Raw genomic sequence first — 23,892 nt, forward strand, 5'->3', positions numbered from 1 at the left:
TAGATGTTACTCTTGTTGCTTTTCAGGCTATGCACTGTGACCTATGTAGAGTTGACTCATGTGACATATGTATACAGGTGTCTGATTTCTCCTGTCTCTTCACCTTTCCCACAGCATCGTCGGGGGACTACGAGGGAGACACTGGCACGGACCGTGAGGAGGGAGCGAGCACCAGTGCCAGCAGTGCTGAGTTGGCTGGCACATCGAGTGGCACGGAGGCCGACGGGAGTGCAGCGGAGGACCTGTCCAGTCAAACCACCACCGACTATGACGCAGACGGGTCCGAGGCTGAGCACTCCGAGGGGGCGGAGGCTGCTCCCACAGCTGACACCAGCACTCCATCACTACCCGCCCCCTCCATTCCGATCACCGGCCTCCCACTTGCTCGTGTCCCTTCCCGCCGTGCTAGGTCACCACGTGTCTCCTTCTTGCCAGGCACCGCACCCCCTGCCCCTGTCTCCACTGCTGCCACCAATGCCGAGTCTGTGGACATCCTGCGGCAGTTGCAGGTTGGTCAGACTGCGATGCTTAATGTCCTCCATGACCACAGCCGAGTGCTCAACCAGATGGAGGCATACATGGAGGGCATTTCAGCTGCGCAGTCTAACCAACGCAACTTGCTGAGGTCCATAGACTCGACACTGACTGCAGCAGTGGGTCTCCTGCAGCGCTACGTCCCCCCCCTACCCCTGAACCATCCACACTTCCCACTCCAATGCCTGTCCAAAGCACACCCAGACGTCCCCATGCACGCACACCACCAGACACAGGCACTACACCACCAGGGAAGGCAAAGCGCACACCTCCTGGCACGCACACACAGGGTGAAGTAGGCACACCCACTGGGTCGGGGGGGAAACGGAAGACACGCAGCCAGAGTGGGAGTCCACATTCCTCACGACCACCACCCTCCAAATCCACTCCACTCAGCTCTCCTGGCCAGGATTTCACCAAAGACTCCTTCATGGCCGCTCTGTCCCTGAGCCCCAAAGTGACACCACCCCGCAAGCGGTCAAAGGAGTCCCCGATCAGGGTGGTTGACTCCCCCCCCGTCCACACACTCCCCTGGTAGCGCTGCGACCCATCCCTGCGACCCCCCCTCCTCCTTGGGGCCTGTGGTTCCTTCAGGGGAGACGCTGGGCGACCTGGCAGTAGTGTGCAGCGCCGTGCTCGAATCCACCTTCGGCGCTGCCCCACCCCCTGTGTTGGAGTCGTCCGTCCCTGCACCCACAACACCTACCCTTGCCCCTCCTGTCCCTGCGGTGCCTGGTCCTTCCCCCCCACATGATGCCCCCCCCTGTGGATGACAAGGTAGTCTGAACTGTGCAGGCAAGCTAGGGGACACGCATCCCAATGTGTCCCCCACCTGGATTGGAACTATGGACTGCCCTATGGGCCTTGTGCATATGGAACTCTTCATACAATTCATTTTAGAACATTGCTGAATAAAGCTATTTTATTTTCCTTGGCACACTACTGCTTTTCTGGCATTGCTGTTGGTGGTGCTGCTCCATGATTTGGGGTGGCGATAATGTGTTAGGTGTCTGGGATATGTTGTAGTGTGCTGTTCGTGGGGTAGACCCTGTTATCTGTGTGCCATCACACGGTATTTGCTATCAAACTTTGCTCATGTAAGCTGTTACTGCATGGTGACATTGTCCCAAGGTGTGTACCTTCCTCTGTGGACCCTGACATCTTCCCTGCAGGGTGTTGTGAAGACATTTGTGCAGTGCTGTGTCTACATTTGCTGGGTGTGTGACGGACCCCTTCAACTTTGGCCATGCATGCTGGCCAAGGTCTCCACCTGCATCATTTGTGTCTTCCTTGGGGGTCACTGTACTTGTGACTGGAGTATATTGACAGGACTTCATGTGTACATGTTCCCTTTTCCGCACTATGCATGTGTGTACTCCCAGCCTCGCACACATGTGTTTCGTGTTTTGCTGGGTCTTTGATCACCTGCCTGACAATTGTGGCCATTGTATCTGTGTGTACTCAACCCCTTTCTTTCCATGGGCACAGCTGGGGGGACTCTGCACCCACCCCTCCTGTGTCTGGGCACTGCTGGGAGGACTCTGCACACACCCCTCCTGCGTCTGGGCACTGCTGGGAGGACTCTGCACACACCCCTCCTGTGTCTGGGCACTGCTGGGAGGACTCTGCACACACCCCTCCTGTGTCTGGGCACTGCTGGGAGGACTCTGCACCCACCCCTCCTGTGTCTGGGCACTGCTGGGAGGACTCTGCACCCACCCCTCCTGCGTCTGGGCACTGCTGGGTGGACTCTGTACACACCCCTCCTGTGCTGGGCACTGCTGGGAGGACTCTGCACCCACCCCTCCTGTGTCTGGGCACTGCTGGGAGGACTCTGCACACACCCATCCTGCGTCTGGGCACTGCTGGGAGGACTCTGCACACACCCCTCCTGTGTCTGGGCACTGCTGGGTGGACTCTGCACACACCCCTCCTGTGTCTGGGCACTGCTGGGTGGACTCTGTACACACCCCTTCTGTGTCTGGGCACTGCTGGGAGGACTCTGCACACACCCCTCCTGTGTCTGGGCACTGCTGGGAGGACTCTGCACACACCCCTCCTATGTCTGGGCACTGCTGGGAGTGATAGGCACACACCCCTCCTGTGTCTGGGCACTGGTGGGAGGACTCTGCACCCACCCCTCCTGCGTCTGGGCACTGCTGGGTGGACTCTGTACACACCCCTCCTGTGTCTGGGCACTGCTGGGAGGACTCTGCACCCACCCCTCCTGCGTCTGGGCACTGCTGGGAGGACTCTGCACACACCCCTCCTATGTCTGGGCACTGCTGGGAGTGATAGGCACACACCCCTCCTGTGTCTGGGCACTGGTGGGAGGACTCTGCACCCACCCCTCCTGCGTCTGGGCACTGCTGGGTGGACTCTGTACACACCCCTCCTGTGTCTGGGCACTGCTGGGAGGACTCTGCACCCACCCCTCCTGCGTCTGGGCACTGCTGGGTGGACTCTGCACCCACCCCTCCTGTGTCTGGGCACTGCTGGGAGGACTCTGCACACACCCCTCCTATGTCTGGGCACTGCTGGGTGGACTCTGTACACACCCCTCCTGTGTCTGGGCACTGCTGGGAGGGCTCTGCACCCACCCCTCCTGCGTCTGGGCACTGCTGGGTGGACTCTGTACACACCCCTCCTGTGTCTGGGCACTGCTGGGAGGACTCTGCACACACGGCACTGCTAGGAGGACTCTGCACACACCCCTCCTGTGTCTGGGCACTGCTGGGAGGACTCGGCACCCACCCCTCCTGCGTCTGGGAACGGCTGGGTGGACTCTGTACACACCCCTCCTGTGTCTGGGCACTGCTGGGAGGACTCTGCACCCACCCCTCCTGCGTCTGGGCACTGCTGGGAGGACTCTGCACCCACCCCTCCTGTGTCTGGGCACTGCTGGGAGGACTCTGCACACACCCCTCCTGCGTCTGGGCACTGCTGGGTGGACTCTGTACACACCCCTCCTGTGTCTGGGCACTGCTGGGAGTGATAGGCACACACCCCTCCTCTGTCTGGGCACTGCTGGGAGGACTCTGCACACACCCCTCCTGTGTCTGGGCACTGCTGGGAGGACTCTGTACACACCCCTCCTGTGTCTGGGCACTGCTGGGAGGACTCTGCACACACCCCTCCTATGTCTGGGCACTGCTGGGAGTGATAGGCACACACCCCTCCTGTGTCTGGGCACTGGTGGGAGGACTCTGCACCCACCCCTCCTGTGTCTGGGCACTGCTGGGCGGACTCTGTACACACCCCTCCTGTGTCTGGGCACTGCTGGGAGGACTCTGCACACACCCCTCCTGTGTCTGGGCACTGCTGGGAGGACTCTGTACACACCCCTCCTGTGTCTGGGCACTGCTGGGAGGACTCTGCACACACCCCTCCTATGTCTGGGCACTGCTGGGAGTGATAGGCACACACCCCTCCTGTGTCTGGGCACTGGTGGGAGGACTCTGCACCCACCCCTCCTGCGTCTGGGCACTGCTGGGTGGACTCTGTACACACCCCTCCTGTGTCTGGGCACTGCTGGGAGGACTCTGCACCCACCCCTCCTGTGTCTGGGCACTGCTGGGAGGACTCTGCACACACCCCTCCTATGTCTGGGCACTGCTGGGAGTGATAGGCACACACCCCTCCTGCGTCTGGGCACTGCTGGGTGGACTCTGTACACACCCCTCCTGTGTCTGGGCACTGCTGGGAGGACTCTGCACACACCCCTCCTGCGTCTGGGCACTGCTGGGTGGACTCTGTATACACCCCTCCTGTGTCTGGGCACTGCTGGGAGGACTCTGCACCCACCCCTCCTGCGTCTGGGCATGTACAGTCGGGACATACACAGGTGGGGGTACGCTCCATTCATACACTGGTGTGGGTACGCTCCGTACATACACTGGTGGGGTGTGGGTACGCTCCATTTATACACGGGTGGGGGTATGCGCCTGTTAGAAAGGCGCCCTCCGGGGAGTCAGATGGTGTCGGACTGACCACCCCGAGAGCCACCGTTCCGTAAGGAAGTAGCCGAGCGCCGCTGAGAAGCCTCCTGGGCGAGGTCCTTCTCCTATGATCATACCAGCCAAGCAACCCTACCACCACAAAGGGACACAACCAGGGTATCAATTCTCACAAGTCTTTATCGGTTATCAAGGCAGATTTCTGTGGCAATATTTACAGGTGGATCGAGGGATCCAAAAGAGTCTCAAAGTCTTGTAGGGATGGGGTAGCGGGACAGTCTCAGTACCAGCCTGGTACGGGAACACCCTGCGCCCAGCTCTCAATCCTCGAGCTGTGGGGTTTCTGGGAGCGGGGACGTTGTCTGCAGGGCTCGGAGGATTGCCTCGATGAGGTCGAGCCGCGACGAGGTCAGCAGGGCTCCGGTGTTTACTTCTGCGAGGTCGAGCCGCGACGAGGTCAGCAGGGCTCCGATGGTTACTTCTGCGAGGTCGAGCCGCGACGAGGTCAGCAGGGCTCCGATGTTCCGTGAGGGTCTTCTTCTCAGCAAGGGGGGAGCCGCGACGCAGTCAGCAGGGCTCGAGTACCAAGTTCCAGGCAATGAGTCTCTCTCCGTAGGGTCAGCCGCGATCCGATCAGCAGGGCTCTTGACTCCAGAATACAACCGCCGTCCTGGTTTTGGGCTGCCCCAGATATAGGGCTGGAGCCCTTTGATGTCCGGACCCTCGCGCCTGGGGGAGTCGGAGGGGCCGGGACGAGAGAGTCCAGACACCCAGCGGGGGGTGGAGCCAGCGCCTAGGGAGGCCGGAGGGCGATCGGAGCCAGGCGTCGGGGGACGGCTGGAGGCCCCATCGAAACTCTCCTCCTCCGGGATCTGTGGAGTGGCCACTCGACCCCCCTTGGTCGGGTCTTGGCGCCCCGATGTCGGGGCTTCGCTGGGACGGAGGCCGGGGCAGGCCGCGTCGCGAAGGCTTGTGCGGGTAGCAGGGTACAATCCAGGGGGACCCCGAAGGGTGGGGGCGGCCCCCGTCGGGTCGGGTAGGAGGGTTCGGGACCACGCCACGAGGCCGGGTCCAACAGGCGTCCCCCCCAGCTGAAGGCAGGGAGAGTCACCCATCGTCTTGGGGGTTCTCCTCGCCGAGGCGGAAGAAGCGGGACAGGCCGTCGGCGTTGGCGTGGTCGTTGCCGGGCCGATGGTCTACAGTGAAGTCCATTCCCTGCAGAGAGATGGACCATCGCAACAACTTCGGGTTCTCGCCTCTCATCTGCATTAACCACCGCCAGGGTCGGTGGTCGGTTTGGACCCGAAAGTGGGTGCCAAAGAGGTAGGGCCGGAGCTTCTTGAGGGCCCACACCACGGCGAAGGCCTCCCGTTCAATGGTGCTCCATCTCTGCTCCCGGCTGATGAAGGCCACCGGCTGGTCGACCCCCTCAGAGTTCACTTGGGACAAGACAGCCCCGACTCTGTACTCCGAGGCATCCGTTTGCACCACAAACTCTTTGCCGTAGTCGGGGGCTTGTAGCACGGGAGCGGTACACATCGCTGTCTTGAGGGTCTCGAAGGCCGCCTGACAGCGGGGCGTCCAGTGCACCTTCTTGGGCTGTTTCTTTGATGTGAGCTCCGTGAGGGGGCCCACAATGCTTCCATAGTTCTGAATGAATCGCCTGTAATAGCCCGTGAGTCCCAGGAAGGCCCTCACAGCGGTTTGGGTGGTTGGGGGCTCCCAGGCCATGATGGCGTCGATCTTTGGCTGGAGGGGAGCCACATGGCCGCTCCCCACTTGATGTCCCAGATAGGTTACTGATCCTTGGCCTATCTGACACTTGCTGGCTTTTACGGTAAGTCCGGCCCTTTGGAGGGAGGTCAGGACCTCCCCGAGGTGCCTCAGGTGCTCGGCCTAGTGGCTGCTGAACACCGCAATATCGTCCAGGTAGGCGGCGCTGAACGCTTCTAGGCCGGCCAGTACCTTATTTACCAGTCTCTGGAAGGTCGCCGGGGCATTTTTCATGCCGAAGGGCATCACGCAGAAGTGGTAATGGCCATCGGGGGTGGAGAAAGCGGAACGCTCTTGGGCGCCGGGGGTGAGCCCGATCTGCCAGTATCCGGCGGTGAGGTCAAAGGTGCTAAGGTAGCGGGCTGCTCCTAGTCGGTCGATCAGTTCCTCTGCCCGAGGAATGGGATGGGCATCGGTTTTGGTGACGGCATTCAATCCCCGATAGTCCACGCAAAACCGGAGCTCCGGGGTGGTGCCGGGGGCGGCAGCTTTCGGCACCAGGACCACAGGGCTGGCCCATGGACTGTCGGAGGGTTCGATGACCCCCAGGGCCAACATCTTGGCGACCTCGGCGTGGATGCAGGCCCGCACTCGTTCGGGGACCCGGTAGGCTCGGTGTCGCACGGGGGGGCTGTCCCCGGTGTCGACGTCGTGGACGCACCATCGGGTGACTCCGGGAGTGAGGGAGAAGAGAGCAGCGAAGTGATGCAGCAGTCCTTGACAATCTTGGCGCTGATCTGGAGTCAGGGTAGCAGAGAGGATGACTCCCTCCACGGAGCCGTCCTTTTCGGAGGTTTTCAGGAGGTCGGGTAGGGGCTCGGAGTCGTCTTCGGCCCCATCGTCTGTTGCCATCAACAGGCTAAGTTCTGTTCGGGCAAAGTGGGGTTTGAGCCTGTTGGCGTGGAGGACCTGGAGGGGGTTCCTGGGGGACTCCATGTCGACCAAGTAGGTGACGGGGCTCTTCTTCTCGACCACCTTGAAGGGCCCGGTCCACTTGTCTTGGAGGGCACAGGGGTCGACGGGCGACATGACCCAGACCTGCTGGCCTGGCTCGAACTCGATGGAGGAGGCGTTCTGGTCATACCAGCGTTTCATTTCCTCCTGGCTGGCCTCGAGGTTGGCTTCGCCCAGTTCCCTGAATTTCCGGGTTTGGTTTCGCAGGGTCAGGAGGTACCGGTAGACGTCGGGGGGAGCATTTTGGATGGTGGTCTCCCAGCCTTCCTTGACCAGGCTGAGAGGGCCTCGGACAGGGTGTCCGTACAAGAGTTCGAAGGGGCTGAACCCCAGAGACTTTTGCGGGACCTCCCGATAGGCAAACAGGAGGCAGGGCAGCAGGACGTCCCATGTGCGTCGCAGGGGCTCCTCCAGGCCTTTGATCATTCCTTTCAATGGCCGGTTAAATCGTTCGACTAGACCGTTCCCCTGGGGGTGGTACGGGGTGGTGAACTTGTAGGTGACCCCGCATTGTTGCCACAGGGACCGCATATACTTCGAGATAAAGTTGGTGCCTCGGTCACTCACAACCTCCCGGGTGAAACCTACTCGGGAGAAGATTCCCATCAAGGCCCGGCCCACCACGGGGGCCGTCACTGTTCGGAGAGGGATGGCCTCGGGGTATCGGGTGGCATGATCGACCAGGACGAGGATGAAGCGATGTCCTTGGTAGGTTTGGGGGTCCAGGGGCCCCACAATGTCGATCCCCACTCGCTCGAACGGGGTGTTTACTATTGGAAAGGGCTGGAGAGGGGCTTTGACCCTTCCCCCGCTCTTCCCGCTGGCTTGGCAGGTCAGGCAGGTTCGGCAATGATTGTCCACGTCCTTCCGCATTCGGGGCCAGTAGAAGTGAGTCACCAGGCGGCTGTATGTTTTGTCCTGCCCCAGGTGCCCGGCGAGGGGCACATCATGCGCCAGATTGAGGAGGAAGTCCAGGAATCTGAGGGGGACCACCAGCACGCGGCTGGCCCCCAATTCTGCGGTCTTCTGCTCGCTGTAGAGGAGGTCATTGTCCCAATAGACCCAGTGGTTCCCCGTCTGGTCTCCGGCGGCCTGGGCGGCTGCTTGCTGTCGGGTCCCTTCGAGGGAGGGGCAGGTCTTCTGTTCTTGGCGGAACTGCTCCCTTGTGGGGCCACCTTCTTGGCGCCATTGGGCGAGTTCGGGGACCTCGTCCGGGGCGAGTTCCGGCGGCCCGGCCTCGGCGTCGGCTTCTTCTTCGACGGAGGGAGGTGGTGGCTCGGGCCACTCCGGCTCTTCGGGGGGGAGCATCTACGCTCGGTCGGATGGCCCGGGCGGTCGTGGACCGGGTGGTTGCGCAGACCCATTCGGGCAGTCCCAGCATCCCCAGATGCTCTCGGCGCTCGACGCGGGCCCAGGGGGAACTTTCCTGGTCGTTCCCGAGGAGGCAGTCCACGGGGGCGTCGTCGCGGACGGTTACCTTCAGCATGCCCGACACTCCCCCCCACTCGAAGGGGATCCGGGCCATCTGGCACAAGCTCTCGGTGTTGTCTGCCGACCGGACGGGGCACAGTACATTAGGCATGATCTGTTCGGGGGTCACCAAGTGGCAGCGGACGGCTGTCACGCTGGCTCCGGTGTCTCGGAGGGCTTCGGCCCGGCGTCCATTAATGGTGACCCACTGTTGGTACTTCTGGGTGTTGCTCGGGATGGGAGCCCGGGGTACCATTTCCCGGCTGCCCAGGCATACCAAGGTCATGGCGGCGGGTTCCCACTCGGTTGGCCCGGCGTCGTAGTTCTCTTCCTCTTCTCCCCCTTCCCCCAGGGCAGCGGCTGCCAACTGGCGGGGGGGTGGCCCGGTGGTCCCCGCTCGTCGGTTCACGGGGCAGGTAGGGTCACTGGCGTAGTGCCCTGGCTGTTGGCAGTTGTAGCACGTTACCGTCGGTCGAGGTCCTGGTCGGGCTGAGGGGGCCCCTCTTCGGGCGAGGGACGGGGACGTGCGGTTTGAGGGCGGTCCCCGGGGAGGACTCCGGGGTGGCCCCGCTGGAAAGTCTCTGTTCCTGTTCGATTCCCCTCCTCCGCCACGCTGGCGGGGGGGCCCCGTGGTGTTCCGTTGGTACTCCCCCATCGAGTTCCGAGAGACCCGGGTGTTCACCCATCGATCGGCCTCGGCGGCGAGCTTCCGCGGCTCGGTCAGCTTGCTGTCGAGGAGGTGCTGTCTCAGCTCGATGAAGCAGTTGTTGGAGAGGTGCTCCCATACAATGAGGTCGAACAGCTCTTCGTAGGAGGTGACCTTGCTGCCCTTGATCCAACCTTCCAGGGCTCTGCTGAAAAAGTCTACGTATTCCACCCAGGTGGTACCGGGGAGCTTCTTGCAGTCCCGGAAGTGCTGGCGGTACATCTCTGAGGTGAGACCATAGCGGGTGAGCAGGGCCTCCTTCATATGGTCATAAGAAGTCATCACTGCGTCTGGGAGCTGTAGCAGGGTGTCTCTGCCTTCGCTGAGGAACCGTCCCCATAGGCCGGCACCCCAATCTTTTCGGGGTACCCGATGGGCGGTCATGGCTACCTCGTAGGCCTTGAACCATTGTTGGATGTCGTCGTTCTTGTAGTACTCTTTGACGACATCCTTGGGGATATGTACTTTCGCCTCGGCCGGCGGAGGGGTGTCTCGGTTTCCGGGGGTGCCGGTCTCTCCATTTCTGGACTTAATTTCAAGTTCTTTAAGGCCCCGCTAATGCTCGAGGGTTAGCCTCCTCTCTTCCAGTTCTCGGTGCCGCTTTTTCTCCTCTATTTCTTCTTGCAGCCGCAGTTGCTCTAGGGCCAATTTCTTTTCGGCTAGTAGGAGTCGGGCGAGCTCCAACTCGTGGGTCCTGACCCTCTCCCGTTCTCGTATCTCTTCCGGGGAGAGGCCGGTCTCTATGCTGGTTGTTCTCCCCTTGGCCGGGGCTGCGGTTGGTTGCCGGTGCACGTTTGGCACCGGGTTTTCTTCGGGTTGGGGGGAGGCCGCTTCGGACTCTACCCAGGCCTTTAGGGCTTTTTGCAGGTCCTCTTTTGTGTTTAATCCGGTGGTCGCGATGCCTTTGTCTTTACAAAACTGTTTTAGTTCCTTATGGGTATATTCCTCCAACCGTTCTTGTTGGAACTCCGCGGTTGGGGTGGTCTCTTGGTTGCTCATGGTTACTCTGTGTTTAGGTAGGTAGTGGGTGAGTTACTCGCTGTACGATCTGCGTCGGGCTCGGATCGCACCGCTGGCCACCAATGTTAGAAGGGCGCCCTCCGGGGAGTCAGATGGTGTCAGACTGACCACCCCGAGAGCCACTGTTCCGTAAGGAAGTAGCCGAGCGCCGCTGAGAAGCCTCCTGGGCGAGGTCCTTCTCCTATGATCGTACCAGCCAAGCAACCCTACCACCACAAAGGGACACAACCAGGGTATCAATTCTCACAAGTCTTTATCGGTTATCAAGGCAGATTTCTGTGGCAATATTTACAGGTGGATCGAGGGATCCAAAAGAGTCTCAAAGTCTTGTAGGGATGGGGTAGCGGGACAGTCTCAGTACCAGCCTGGTACGGGAACACCCTGCGCCCAGCTCTCAATCCTCGAGCTGTGGGGTTTCTGGGAGCGGGGACGTTGTCCGCAGGGCTCGGAGGATTGCCTCGATGAGGTCGAGCCGTGACGAGGTCAGCAGGGCTCCGGTGGTTACTTCTGCGAGGTCGAGCCGCGACGAGGTCAGCAGGGCTCCGATGGTTACTTCTGCGAGGTCGAGCTGCGAGGAGGTCAGCAGGGCTCCGATGTTCCGTGAGGGTCTTCTTGGGGAGCCGCGACGCAGTCAGCAGGGCTCGAGTACCAAGTTCCAGGCAATGAGTCTCTCTCCGTAGGGTTAGCCGCGATCCGATCAGCAGAGCTCTTGACTCCAGGATACAACCGCCGTCCTGGTTTTGGGCTGCCCCAGATATAGGGCTGGAGCCCTTTGATGTCCGGACCCTCGCGCCTGGGGGAGTCGGAGGGGCCGGGATGAGAGAGTCCAGACACCAAGCGGGGGGTGGAGCCAGCGCCTAGGGAGGCCGGAGGGCGATCGGAGCCAGGCGTCGGGGGACGGCTGGAGGCCCCATCGAAACTCTCCTCCTCCGGGATCTGTGGAGTGGCCACTCGACCCCCCTTGGTCGAGTCTTGGCGCCCCGATGTCGGGGCTTCGCTGGGACGGAGGCCAGGGCAGGCCGCGTCGTGAAGGCTGGTGCGGGTAGCGGGGTACAATCCAGGGGGACCCCGAAGGGTGGGGGCGGCCCCCGTCGAGTCGGGTAGGAGGGTTCGGGACCACGCCACGAGGCCGGGTCCAACAGCTCCGTACATACACTGGTGGGGTGTGGGTACGCTCCATTCATACACGGGTGTGGGTACGCTCCATTCATACATGGGTGTGGGTACGCTCCGTACATACACTGGTGGGGTGTGGGTACGCTCCATTCATACACAGGTGGGGGTACGCTCCATTCATACACGGGTGGTGGTACGCTCCATTCATACACGGGTGGGGGTACGCTCCGTACATACACTGGTGGGGTGTGGGTACGCTCCATTCATACACGGGTGTGGGTGCGCTCCATTCATACACGGGTGTGGGTACGCTCCATTCATACACGGGTGGGGGTACGCTCCATTCATACACAGGTGGTGGTACGCTCCATTCATACACGGGTGTGGGTACGCTCCGTACATACACTGGTGGGGTATGGGTATGCTCCATTCATACACGGGTGTGGGTACGCTCCGTACATACACTGGTGGGGTGTGGGTACGCTACATTCATACACGGGTGGGGGTACGCTCCATTCATACACGGGTGGGGGTACGCTCCGTACATTCCCGTACCCACGATTTGCAGGCCTGAGTACGTACCGTACCCAGGCCTTAAGAGCGTGGGTACGGGCCGTACCGCGCCCACCACTACGTCACCCCAACAATGGCGGTACGGCCCGTACCCACGTTCTAAAGGCCTGGGGACGGGCCATACCAGCATTGTTGGGGTGATGTAGGGGTACGCGTGGTACGACCCGTACCCACGCTCTGAAGGGCTGGGTACGGTGCGTACCCCTACGGCACCCCATTGGGGGTCTGCACCGTAGCCAGGCACTCAGAGCGTGGGTACGGGCCGTACCACGCCCACCACTACGTCACCCCAACAATGGCGGTACGGCCCGTACCCACGTTCTAAAGGCCTGGGTACGGGCCGTACCAGCATTGTTGGGGTGATGTAGGGGTACACGTGGTATGACCCGTACCAACGCTCTGAGGGCCTGGCTACGGTGCAGACCCCCAATGGGGTGCCGTAGGGGTACGCACCGTACCCAGCCCTTCAGAGCGTGGGTACGGGTCGTACCATGCGTACCCCTACATCACCCCAACAATGCTGGTACGGCCCGTCCCCAGGCCTTTAGAACGTGGGTACGGGCCGTACCGCCATTGTTGGGGTGACGTTGTGGTGGGCGTGGTACGGCCCGTACCCACGCTCTTAAGGCCTGGGTACGGTACGTACCGGTATTGTTGTGTTGCCGGTTTGCGTCAACATCCACTTCCGTTGTGGCGGACGCTTGCGTTGCTGGACACGCCCCCACCCCCTCGAGGTGACCAGGTCCTGCAGGTCAGGTATGTCCAGGGCATGTGTAATTTGTGACTTGTGTGGAGGCTATGTGTCCTGCCCCTGCCCCCCCCTTTGCCGCCCCTGGGTGTTATTCTGACCTTCTGCGGCGTCTGCGTCGGTGCCTGTAGAGCAGGTGGACTGCTATGAGGGCTGGGATGACACGTAGGTTCGGGTCCATGGCTGTCCGTCGCGTACAGGTGCTCCTTGTGTCGTCCTGATTTCCCGGCAGTTTTTGGCAGCCGGAAAATATAATCTGTGCGGGGTGACGTCGGTGCGGATCGTACTTCCTGGTTCGTGGACCGCAGCCTGAATGCGTCCCGACGTCACGTCGGAGCATTCCCGGATCACATTTGTGAGAAGTTGGCCTGATGTATGTCACTAATTCTCGTGTACACCTTATATCAGTCCAAACAACCCTTATGGTGATTGGTTGTAAAGTCAACCTTATAGACCAGCTATCCTAGTGGTAGCATGGACAAGAGCAGTCTTAGGCTAAACTCTGAATGGCGTGTGAAGCCAGCTGTGATACCATATATAATCCCTTGAATACCAAATGAAAGGACACCACAACAGATATATATATAAAATAAAGTGTATTTATTCTAGTCAAACCCTCAGCACTCTTTATGAGATTCGAGGTAAGTACAACACAGTCTTATTTAAGCATACATTAAGTCACACAGGTAAGTAATACAGTTAGGCCCTAGGGGCCACGCAAACCATATACTAAAGAAGTGGTATAAGGACCACTGTCACGGAAATAGAATAGGCCTAGGCCTAGGGAATCGCTGGGGCTACACTACACTACCAACAGTTAGGAAGTGGGAGGCCCACGGGATTCAGGTGCAGAGTGGAAACACTCACGCGTAATGCGTATAGTCGATAGAAATAGTACAGTTCTGAAATAAACAGTTTTAGGACACTTCTGAAGCAACTAGGAAGTCGAGACTCGGAAACTAGACCCTAGGATAGTCACTACCCTTGTGAGCACCGAAGTACCCAAGTTACCTAGCCCACGGGCTGCGGGTGCATAGGTGTGAACTTGCGTCGGGTTTCGTCGTGGACTTCTATGGATGCCTGAAGGAAAGTTGCTGACAGGCAGTCAGTGAAGAGTGTCCGGTGGATCCCAAGGCTGGAATCAAGAAGAGAGGATACCTGTAAGCAGAAGGGACAGAGTCAAAGTCACTAGCCAGTGACCACGTGGAACCAGGAAGGAACCAGGCAATGTCGTGAAGATTGCAGGTGAAGGGTGAAGCTTGTCGCTGCAGCCATGGGTACCAGGAGACGTCGAGGACGACCAGGACCAGGAGGCGAGCTGTCCCACGAAGGCTCTTGCTGTCGGCGGCGTCGAAGTCGAACTAGGACTCACCAAGCCTTGGCAAGCGGAACCCACGAAGAATGGAGGACTTGCTTCTGGTGCAGACCAGGAAGGTCTGGGGTGCTTCTCTTTTGCAAAGAAGCGGGAGCCAGTCTGGAGGAGCCAAACCAGCAGTGAAGATTTCAAGGTGTGTTGTCACAAAGGCCGCTAGCCAACGGGCAAGCAACCGGACAGACGCGGCAAGCAGGAAAATGCAGAAGGGCCCCACGCAGGACTCGTGGAGTGTGGGGGGGCTGATCTTCGGTGCAGATGGTGCTTGGGGCTTCTCAATCCCCGGTGCACAACTTCGAGGGTACCTCAGAAGCTGCGCTGGAAGATACTCGCCACTTTTCCCAGGTAGCCGGTCCCACGTCTCTCGTCGCCTCCACGGATCTCAGCTCGGCTGTGGATGTGGATCAGGGTCGGAGAAGTCTGGAGGTCAAGGCTCTGGTCGGGCTCTGCAGTCGGTCCCTCGTAGAACTTCAGCAAAGCAAAGGGTAAGTCTCTTGATGGTGCCTGTTTGCACAGGGTAGCCACTCCTTGGCCACAAGGGAGATTCTTCAGTCTTCTTCTTTCGTCAAATGTCGAAGGTCCAGAGTTTCTGTTCAAGTTGCAGGTTCAGGATAATCTAATCTCCTGGGGCCCAGCTACCACTCTTATACTAATCTGGGGGGCTGGGTAGCCTGCTAGGTCACGCCTTATGGGTGGGACCTGGGAGGAGGGTGGTTACACCCCCTTCCCTTTGTCCAGTTTCGCGCCAGGACTGGGGCTGGTGTGCCCCAGCACCGGTTTGAACTGGACTATGTATGGAGCACCTTGTGCGCCCCAGGCAGTGTCTCGTTTCTTTCATCCCTCCCTGCCCCAATACACTAAGGCCTGTCTGGGGTGGTGCTCGCACCTCCCAAGGCAGGAAACCTATTGTCCAAGCCTCCCTTGCCGGGATCACTCCCAGCAGCAGGAGGTCAGACTCCATTTTGTGATGCTGGGGCTCTGGTTAACTTTAACCGGGTAAGTAGGTTACAACATGTCTTCTCCCTCTAGAAGGGAGGGATAATATCCTCATCCCCAGAAATGGGATGGGGTTATTATTCCAAAGTGTTAGACACCTTACACGACATGTTTTGATAAAGCCAAACCATAGTTACCATAAATGTTTAAGATTATAAGGCACTTTAAGAGTATATGGTAGGCTATATCATAGAACAGCTATAAGGACATGGTTCCGAAAGCTGCAGACAGGCTCAGCTCATGCTAGAGCATCATCTCACATGTTACCAAGCACTCTGCCTCCAGGATTGTTAAGGCCTGCCATAGGAGTGGCTGATAGGTACACATGTGTCTATATATAAGATAGGTATAGGAATAATACACCTAAGCAAGGGGTGATTACACGACCTTGCCCCAGCTGAGTGATCAGCCAGTTGTGTCATAATGGAAGGCCAGGCCAGGGGTGGCATAATACTTGCTGCAGCCCCTGGTAGGCCTAGGGTACACCTATGCCCTGGGTACCTAAGGTACACTGTACAGGGGCCAATAAGGTGATCCTATCCAAATGGGTTATGCACCTAAAGTACATAGTATCAATTTAGAGAGAGAACAGCAGGGATGTGGGTCTGGTTAGCAGGCCCACAGCCACATTTAAGTCGAAAACCAGTAAAGCAAAAGTAAAAAGTGGTGGTGAACATAGAAAGCAGACCCTACTCTCCTACAACATTCGTATGTATATTTTCGTCGGTCGATGTTTTTTACGATTCGTACGGAAATGGTGTTTCCGTGGGAATCGTACTTCCATGTTTGTAATATTTATTTCCAGGGTACGAGTCGGACGGAGAAAACGCTCCGACCGACGGTTCGTACCCGGTTCCTCCAGGATCCGAATCGGCACCTAAGTTGTTCATCTGGTAGTAATACTATTACACTATCCAAGAAGAACCAATGAGGCAATATTAGGAATCCAAGCCTTTACTTGGGTTTGTGAAATTTAGGGATGCTGGACATGGTTTGTCGATCAGGTATCCTCACTAAAGCCTATCATTCCGGGTGCTTGCAGGAGCCTACGTCCCACTCTACTGCTGATCTCCCAGGGCGGGCTGGCTGACCACACCCCATGGGGAGGGCAGTCTGACAACGGGCAGGGCGGCTCCCAACCAGTCCTTAAAAGCAGGCACCCAGGCCCCTGCACCCACTGGTCAATTGGGACGGGATCCGATCACTAAATCTAAAGGATCCCATTCTCGGGCCCCCAGCCTGGGACTAAAATTCTTTCATGGCATGAGGTTCCAACCACGCCCTAGAAAGCTAGCACACTTCAGCCAAAGGATTCCCCCTTTAAGTGCCAAAACGAAGCTGTCGTCCTGTGTTGGCAGCTAGGGTTCCTGTACGCTCAGGATAGTGAGGACCCCATCACCTCCACGCATAGAATCCGACAAGTTGCAAGGCGCCTAGTCAGTCGACAGGGGAGGTCTGCCTGAAAAGCCAATAATTCAAGTCCATCACCTTCATTGGATGAATTTTGACAAATACTTGACCTTAGATTCCAGGTTCTCTATGCAGCAAAGTTTACTCCTCCCTTCTCCCTCAACTTTTTACAAACATCCAAATGCCTGCTCGCCGGGTCGTGCCAATCCAGAATAACAAAATCCGCGGGCTACTGGTTAATGGGTCCCTGGCCACAGCTAAGAACTTCAAGTCCAACTACCCAGGAAAAGAAGGGTACGAGGTAGAGATGGGTGTTGAGGGCCAGACAGGTAGTCCGCAAAGATCTATCACAGCTTCCTACGAGTTTAGAATTCGAGAATGTGCTCACCCCCTTATCAGGGCTAGCAGTCAGCCAACACACCAGGCCTTACACACAGTATTTGAGGGAGACAGTAAGCCAATCTCAGAAATACACGGAGGCCAAAGGACAGCTTTCTGACTACCTCCATTCTCTACTAATAAAATAGGATAGTCAAATCACACAAGATCTAAGGAAGCGCCCAAAAGACTAACAAAAAGAAGCCCACAGCTAGCCCAAAAGTAAGTTTCGAGAAGAGGAGCATAGTCAAGACAACCGGCGCCACTGGGAGGGTCATGTTGCATGCCGCATGCGTGGACTGTAGGGGTATACATGTGACCTCAGGGCACGCCGCAATCACCACCTACATTTATTTGCGACACACCCCCTCTTATACATCACCTCGCGCACATGTAGGTCAAAACAACCACTTACACCGACAGCACATCCGATGTACACCTTGGAGAGCTGCGCTGGCGACACCCATGGAACCTTGACTAAGATTTAATGACACCCCATGTACATGAGATTACCCCGTTCAATTATTGCACCAACTTAACTGCCAACTAGGCGCAACAAGCCCTAGAAATTGATGTGTCCCATGAACAATAACGCACTTTGCAAAATAACATACCCTGACTGGGGCCACTTTCTAGTGCCTTACTAAAAATGGAGGGAAAAAATAGGAAAAAGACACACCCCTCAAAAGAAAAAGGACAGGAACTCTGAAGAAAAATGAAGGCTCATGCAATAACGAGCAGTTTTTTGAACGAACAAAACAAACATAGCTCTTATTCAACAGGTTGGCAATTGAATGTCTAACTGCACTACCTTTTCAGCAGCCACATCAGCACCCCAACAGGATCTACAGTGTGCAAATTAAGGACTATGAACTATACAGTGAACTTTTGCCTTGAACAGTTTGACTAAAGGCACTCCCAATTGCCGGAGGATCACCAGTACCTCCCCTGGATCCAGTCCAAAGACCTGCAATGTTCCATGAGATATATATTGTTGCACTTCTGAGTATCCTCTGTTTGCTATGGGTTTTTCCGCATCCATTCATCATCAAAGCCCTGCCTAGTCTGATGGAGTCTACCCTGAAGCTATCACCGTGCTTATGTATGGACCTCTCCCACATCACTTAAAATTACACGAAATCCAACACTAGAATTCCACACGCAGCATAACGCCCTCTTACACAACATGCGGTATCAGCTCATGACCACTGTGGGCTCCAAGACAACAGCCAGGTCATGTTACATTTCTTTGCTGATACCGCATGCAGTAGGCATAGACAGGCTTTACTTGTCCCAAGAGGTAGCCCCCGAAAAAGTAAAATGCCTTGTCCACCTATATCTATATAGGATTAGGTCCAAGAAACAACCCAACAGAGTAGAACCCCATAGAGTAGTAGTGAATCTAACCCGATACAAGACAAATCCCACAGCATTGCACCTTTTCCCAGAGCCTACCAACATTCAAACAGAGCTAGATAGGATGCACAGGACGGGCACTTCGGGGGAGGATACTGTTTGGCCCCAAGAATTTCCAGAAATAAGGTTCTTGGAGGTAGCTAAACCGCCACACCAATGCACATACACATCCGTTGCTGCTTCCATGTGTGGTCCCAGGATGGCCCTTAGCATTTCTGGGGCTGTCTTCTATAATAACAAATAGACCCCAGACATGGAGCTGCAGTTTTAGGGCCATCCATCATGATGATACAAAGGAAAACGAGTCTCGTAGGGGAGGTTTAAACAACAGCATAGATATCCCATGTCAGGGGAACTGAGGTGAATAGATGTACTTGGTTTGAAGGGAAGGGGCAATCCTTAGTTGTATGAAGACTTATACAAGTGCAGTTTACCACATTTCAGACATGCAATGGGGCACCTCCACGCTGATGGATACTTACTGGCAATGCGGCGAGTTTACATACACTCCCTCGTCACCATACACAACCGACACATGTCATTCTCTGAGAAGATTTGTCAAAGTTGCACCAATACCCGCTAAGCAAGAAGAGGACTCTGTTGCATCAGGCTTGAGAGAAAAGAACTGCTGACTATTTTTGCTGGGCTCAGGATAAGGACATTCTGGATGAATTCATACTGTTTTCTGACACAAAAATCAACGCAGAGGGATTCATAGAGGGATCCATACACTTTTTCACAGTGTAGACGAAAGCGAAAGCCTGCTGGTCATAGCCAGGTGGGAGATGCTCAAGATGATGAACAGCACTGATCTCGGCCTTAATGCGATCAAGGAAGAACTGAGAGCCATCCGCCTCATGGTGATGTCAAGTCAATATGTGTTAGACTTAATGACCGCAATGGAGGGAGGGGTGTGTGCCAAGATCGGTGCATCCTGCTGCACGTTTCTCCCAGGTAACAACCTGGATAACAGAACTCAGACTCAAGCATTGCACCGTTTACAAAGGAGCATGTGTGAGAAGGGAGGTGCCCCATAGCTGGCAAGGTATTTAAACTGGTTTGCCCATTTCCCCCAGTGGCTGACCGTACTGTGCTCATCACTGTTGCCCATTCTTATATTTTTATTGTTCTTGTGTGGTGTCCTACGATTGGGGGTTTCCTGCTGTGAAAACACAGTCCTCCAATTAGGCAGAATGCAAGTAACTAGGAACATAGTATTTGTTAAAACTGAAGAACAGCATGTCACCAATAATGTAACTGTCATAAAGTATGGGTTGCCAATGCTTGTAATGGTACACTCGCATACACAAACAAAATTGTTTCACTATTAACAAATTCATGAACTCTCCATCAACTCAGAAATATGTGATCATGCAGGCTCTGCAACCCAGGCCCGCAGTAATAGATTGACAGGTTACAGGTGAGGTGTCACATAGCCCGTAGACAAACGTGTGAATAGGAAACTCTGGTTCATCCCCAGATAGGCGCAGCGAGACCACAATGGTCCAGGGAAGTTGACCCCAATAAAGCACAAATGGCCAGAGGTGTGTGTGCATTCCCAAAGTACCATCAATTCAGATGCCACAATGAGGTAGGATCAAAAACCCATTCAGAACACAGCACATACACTACACAAAGTGATCACGTGCCCCTCATGCCGGACGTCTGGACACATTACCCACTGGCCCACATTGTGACAACGCAAGGTCGATGCCCACCTGCATTTGTTATCAGGGATCTTTAATTTATGACTCCACAGACAAGGCCCACATTCTTTTACCAAACAAGGATCGCCGGATGTACTTTTGTGACAGCCACAACTGTATAAAACTTGCTTGGATTAATTGTACTTTGAGACTGTCCTCAGACCTGTTTCTTTAAGCTGTGCACCTGGCCAAAGTGTTTAATTAAACCCACTGTTCCTGTGTTGCCAAACGCCTATTGTCTTTTGTTTCGAGCACCTGAGTAGGCAGTTTCAAAGTTGGACGGACTGACTGTGTTGATTGATCGAAGCAACTTGCTGAAGGCAATGATATTGCTATCTTTTTGTCTGTGTATAAATTGACTATAGTTATATTTTATGATTAGTGGTGTATTGCAATGCGACCTTCTGTGAATGATTTTTTTATTTACTATGAAGATAAAACTATATGCTTGAAGGGTATTTTTAGCAGTAGATTTAGCTGAATTTATGGTTACATAGAAACATTTCCCCTTCAGAAAGAAGCTGCGTTGCTACCAGGAGCAGCTGTGGGAGGGAAGGAGAAAACAGAGTTCCCACTGATATTTACAATTAATAACCTTTGTCTCAAGATCCTGGTGTTAGCTCCCCGTCATTACAGTTGAGAGCACAAACGCTATACCCTTCCAACAACCAGTCGCTTTTGTTTCTTTCCACAGTGGAGTGATACTTTTTGCCATGGTGACCGGGAAACTCCCCTTCAAGGAACGACAGCCCTTCAAAATGCTGCACTTGATCAGACAAGGACTGGCCTTCAACTGCCCCGTCTCAAGAGGTAAAACGGAAGAACTGAGTGTATTCATTACTGGTTCTCAATGAGATCACTGTATGACACAAAATCTTTTTTCAGTCGATCTGCATTCATTCTACCTGGCAATGGCTCTCAAATTGGCATCAGGTGCGACTGAACTGGCGGGAAGTATTTTTTTATTTTTACACTGGGTACTTTTCGAGGTTTACCTTGGTTCACAGGAGCAGCGCAACTCTGTACACAGCACAAGGGTTCATTGTATGTCGGTTTATACAAAGATTTTGTCCATATTAGATAGAGGTTAGTAAATTGTGAGACAAATCGTAATGCAGCTTAATAGTCACAGTGGTAACAGCGTGTGCACAGGGGGAGGAGCAGGATCCAATCACTTGCAATGAACGGATGTGTCCACAGATCGATCAAACATTTGAGGCGCAAAATTAATGAAAGGCACTGCTGGAAGTGGTTATGTTATGTTATGTATGAGTTTTTATTGAGCGCACATTTCACCCGAAGGTCTCAAAGCGCTAGCCTGTCACAGGAAATGAAGAGGAAGAGAAGAGGGGGACTGACTGGGAATGAGACCGCCTCAGAACAGCCAGGTTTTAAGAGACTTACCAAACTTTCTGTGGTCGGTCTCAGAACGGAGATGAAGAGGGAGAGCGTTCCACAGGGTGGGGGCAAGACAGGAGAAAGATCTTCCGCCATTCCTGGTGGTACGGATTTTGGGAGGGATGAGAAGATCTTTATTAGCAGATCGGAGAGTTCTGGAGGGGTGGTACCTTTTCAGTTTATTAACAAGGTAGTGAGGGCTGTGACCATTGAGAGTTTTGTGGACTAGACACTGGATCTTGAATGTTATTTGTTTTCTGATGGGGAGCCAGTGAAGAGCTCTTAAACTGGGTCCCGAGAAAGTTCGGGCGGTAGATTCAAAACTAGTCTGGCCGCCGTGTTTTGAGGGACCTGGAGTTTTGTTAGGTGCTCTTTGTTGATGGAGGCCAAAAGGGCATTGCCATAATCCAGCCGGCTGATGATTAGTCCTTGCACCACAGGCATACGGGATGACAGTGGGACCCATTTAAAGATGTAACGAAGGCTGCTCATTAGTCCGTAACAGTTGCTGGCCACATGATTGACATGATCGTACATGGAGAGTTGATTGTCGATCAGCACTCCTAGATTACAAACTGCCGACTTGGGTGAGGGACATGTGCCTAGGTTAGGAGGCCACCAATCACTCGAACACAGAGTTTGTGCTTTACTGAGAAGGATAATTTTGGTTTTACCGGCATTGAATTGCAAATGATTATTTAGCACCCAGCGGTGTATGTCAGACATACACTACCTGAACCGGAGTTTGGTGTCAGTGAGGTCTGGTCCGAGCGTGATTAGTAGCTGAGTATCCTCAGCGTACGATACTGTGTCAAAGGCATGAATTTTAATCACGCTGGCTAAGGGTGTCACGTACAGGTTGAAGAGTGTGAGGCCCAAAATGGAGCCCTGGGGCACACACTTGTCTATAAGTTGACTGTTGGAGGCAAATGAACCAATTAGATGGAGGTTCGATCTGTCAGGTAGCTCCTGAGCCAGTTCAATGCGGGGCCCCCAACACCCATCTCCTGCAGACGATTCAAAAGAGTGATGTAGAAGATGGTGTCGAAGGCAGCTGACAGGTCAAGAAAGACCAAATGGTCTGGCGTAGAGAGAGAGTCTAATATTATCTACTATTTCCAGCAGGGCGGTTTCGGAGCTATATGAAGTCCGAAACCCAGATTGAGAGGGATCCAGCAGATCGTTGCTCTCCAGGTAGGTGGTGAGTTGTTTGTTGACTAATAACTCTAGGACCTTCCTGAAGAGAGGGAGAAGTGAGATGGGACGATAGTTGTTAGGCTGCTTGGGGTCTAGAGTGGGCTTCTTTAGTATGGGTCTAACGAAGGCCTCTTTCCATCTGGTTGGGACGGTTGAGTGTAGTAAAGATAAGTTGAGGAGCTTGGTTAGGCCAGGAAGGAGGGCGGGCTCAATTTTGGACAGAATATGAGAGGAAACTGGGTCAATAGGGGATGTTATGTTATGTTAAACTTAATTTGTAGAGCACATGTACACCAGATTGGTTTCTTGGCGCTACTTTGATGGTGTTGGACTGCGATGTTACTCGTATGCCTGTCTAAATAACCATGTTTTTAGGAGTTTACGGAAAGTCATGAGGTCTGTGCAAGATCTAATCTCTTGAGGTAGGGAGTTCCAGTATCTGGGGCATAGTGTGGAGAACCTTGTTCCACCAACACGTTTCAGTCTAAAGGGAGGTATAGTCAGGAGATGCATATAGGCAGATCGCAGGGTGCGGGTCGGACTGAACCTGTTGATCAAGCTGTTAATGAATTTAGGGTTTTTGCTATTCAGAGATTTAAAGATAATGCATCCCACCTTGAAGGCGCATCTCTGGGTTATGGGGAGCCAGTGGAACTTCTTTAGAAGAGGAGTAATATGTTGGCGCCTGTTTTCCTGAAAAATCAATCTGGCCACCTGGTTCTGTACCATTTGAAGTCGATAGGTGAGATAAGCCGGGATGCCGAAGTATAGTGAGTTGGCGTAATCGATGTGGGATATCACCATAGCGAGTACTGCCTGTATTTTTGCTTCCTGTGAAAGGAACCTACTGATTTTCTTTATTTTTCTTACTTGGAAAAAGCATGTTGAGATTACGGATCCTATTTGAGTTTTCATGGTAAGGTCATTGTTAATTATGACTCTCAGGGTTTTGGCAAATGTGGAAGGAATGGGACGCTGTCCCAGTTCTTTAGGCCAGAAGCGGCGGGAGCTCCAGGGGTTCAGTGAGCCTCCCGTAAGAATCACTTCCGTTTTGACCGGATTTAACTTCAGGTGGTTGCTGTTCATCCAGTCATGGATGAACAACATCATTGTCTGGAATTCGTGAACGGTGGTAGAGGAGTTATTAATAGGGAAAACTAGTTGGAAGT

The 23,892-nt window shown here is 55.0% G+C and overlaps 1 protein-coding gene across 1 annotated transcript in view; it reads left to right on the plus strand.

Moving 5' to 3' along the window:
* LOC146830314 (testis-specific serine/threonine-protein kinase 4-like) overlaps positions 1 to 23,892 on the plus strand; it is a 350,041-nt gene that overhangs the window by 225,697 nt on the left and 100,452 nt on the right. Inside the window, exon 7 of the mRNA XM_085603709.1 lies at positions 20,823 to 20,938. Coding sequence (XP_085459835.1) covers positions 20,823 to 20,938 — 116 coding nt within the window. The remainder of the gene's footprint in view (positions 1 to 20,822; positions 20,939 to 23,892) is intronic.

The sequence above is a fragment of the Triturus cristatus genome, chromosome 5_1 (assembly GCF_964204655.1).
Source record: "Triturus cristatus chromosome 5_1, aTriCri1.1, whole genome shotgun sequence".
NCBI lineage: Eukaryota > Metazoa > Chordata > Amphibia > Caudata > Salamandridae > Triturus > Triturus cristatus.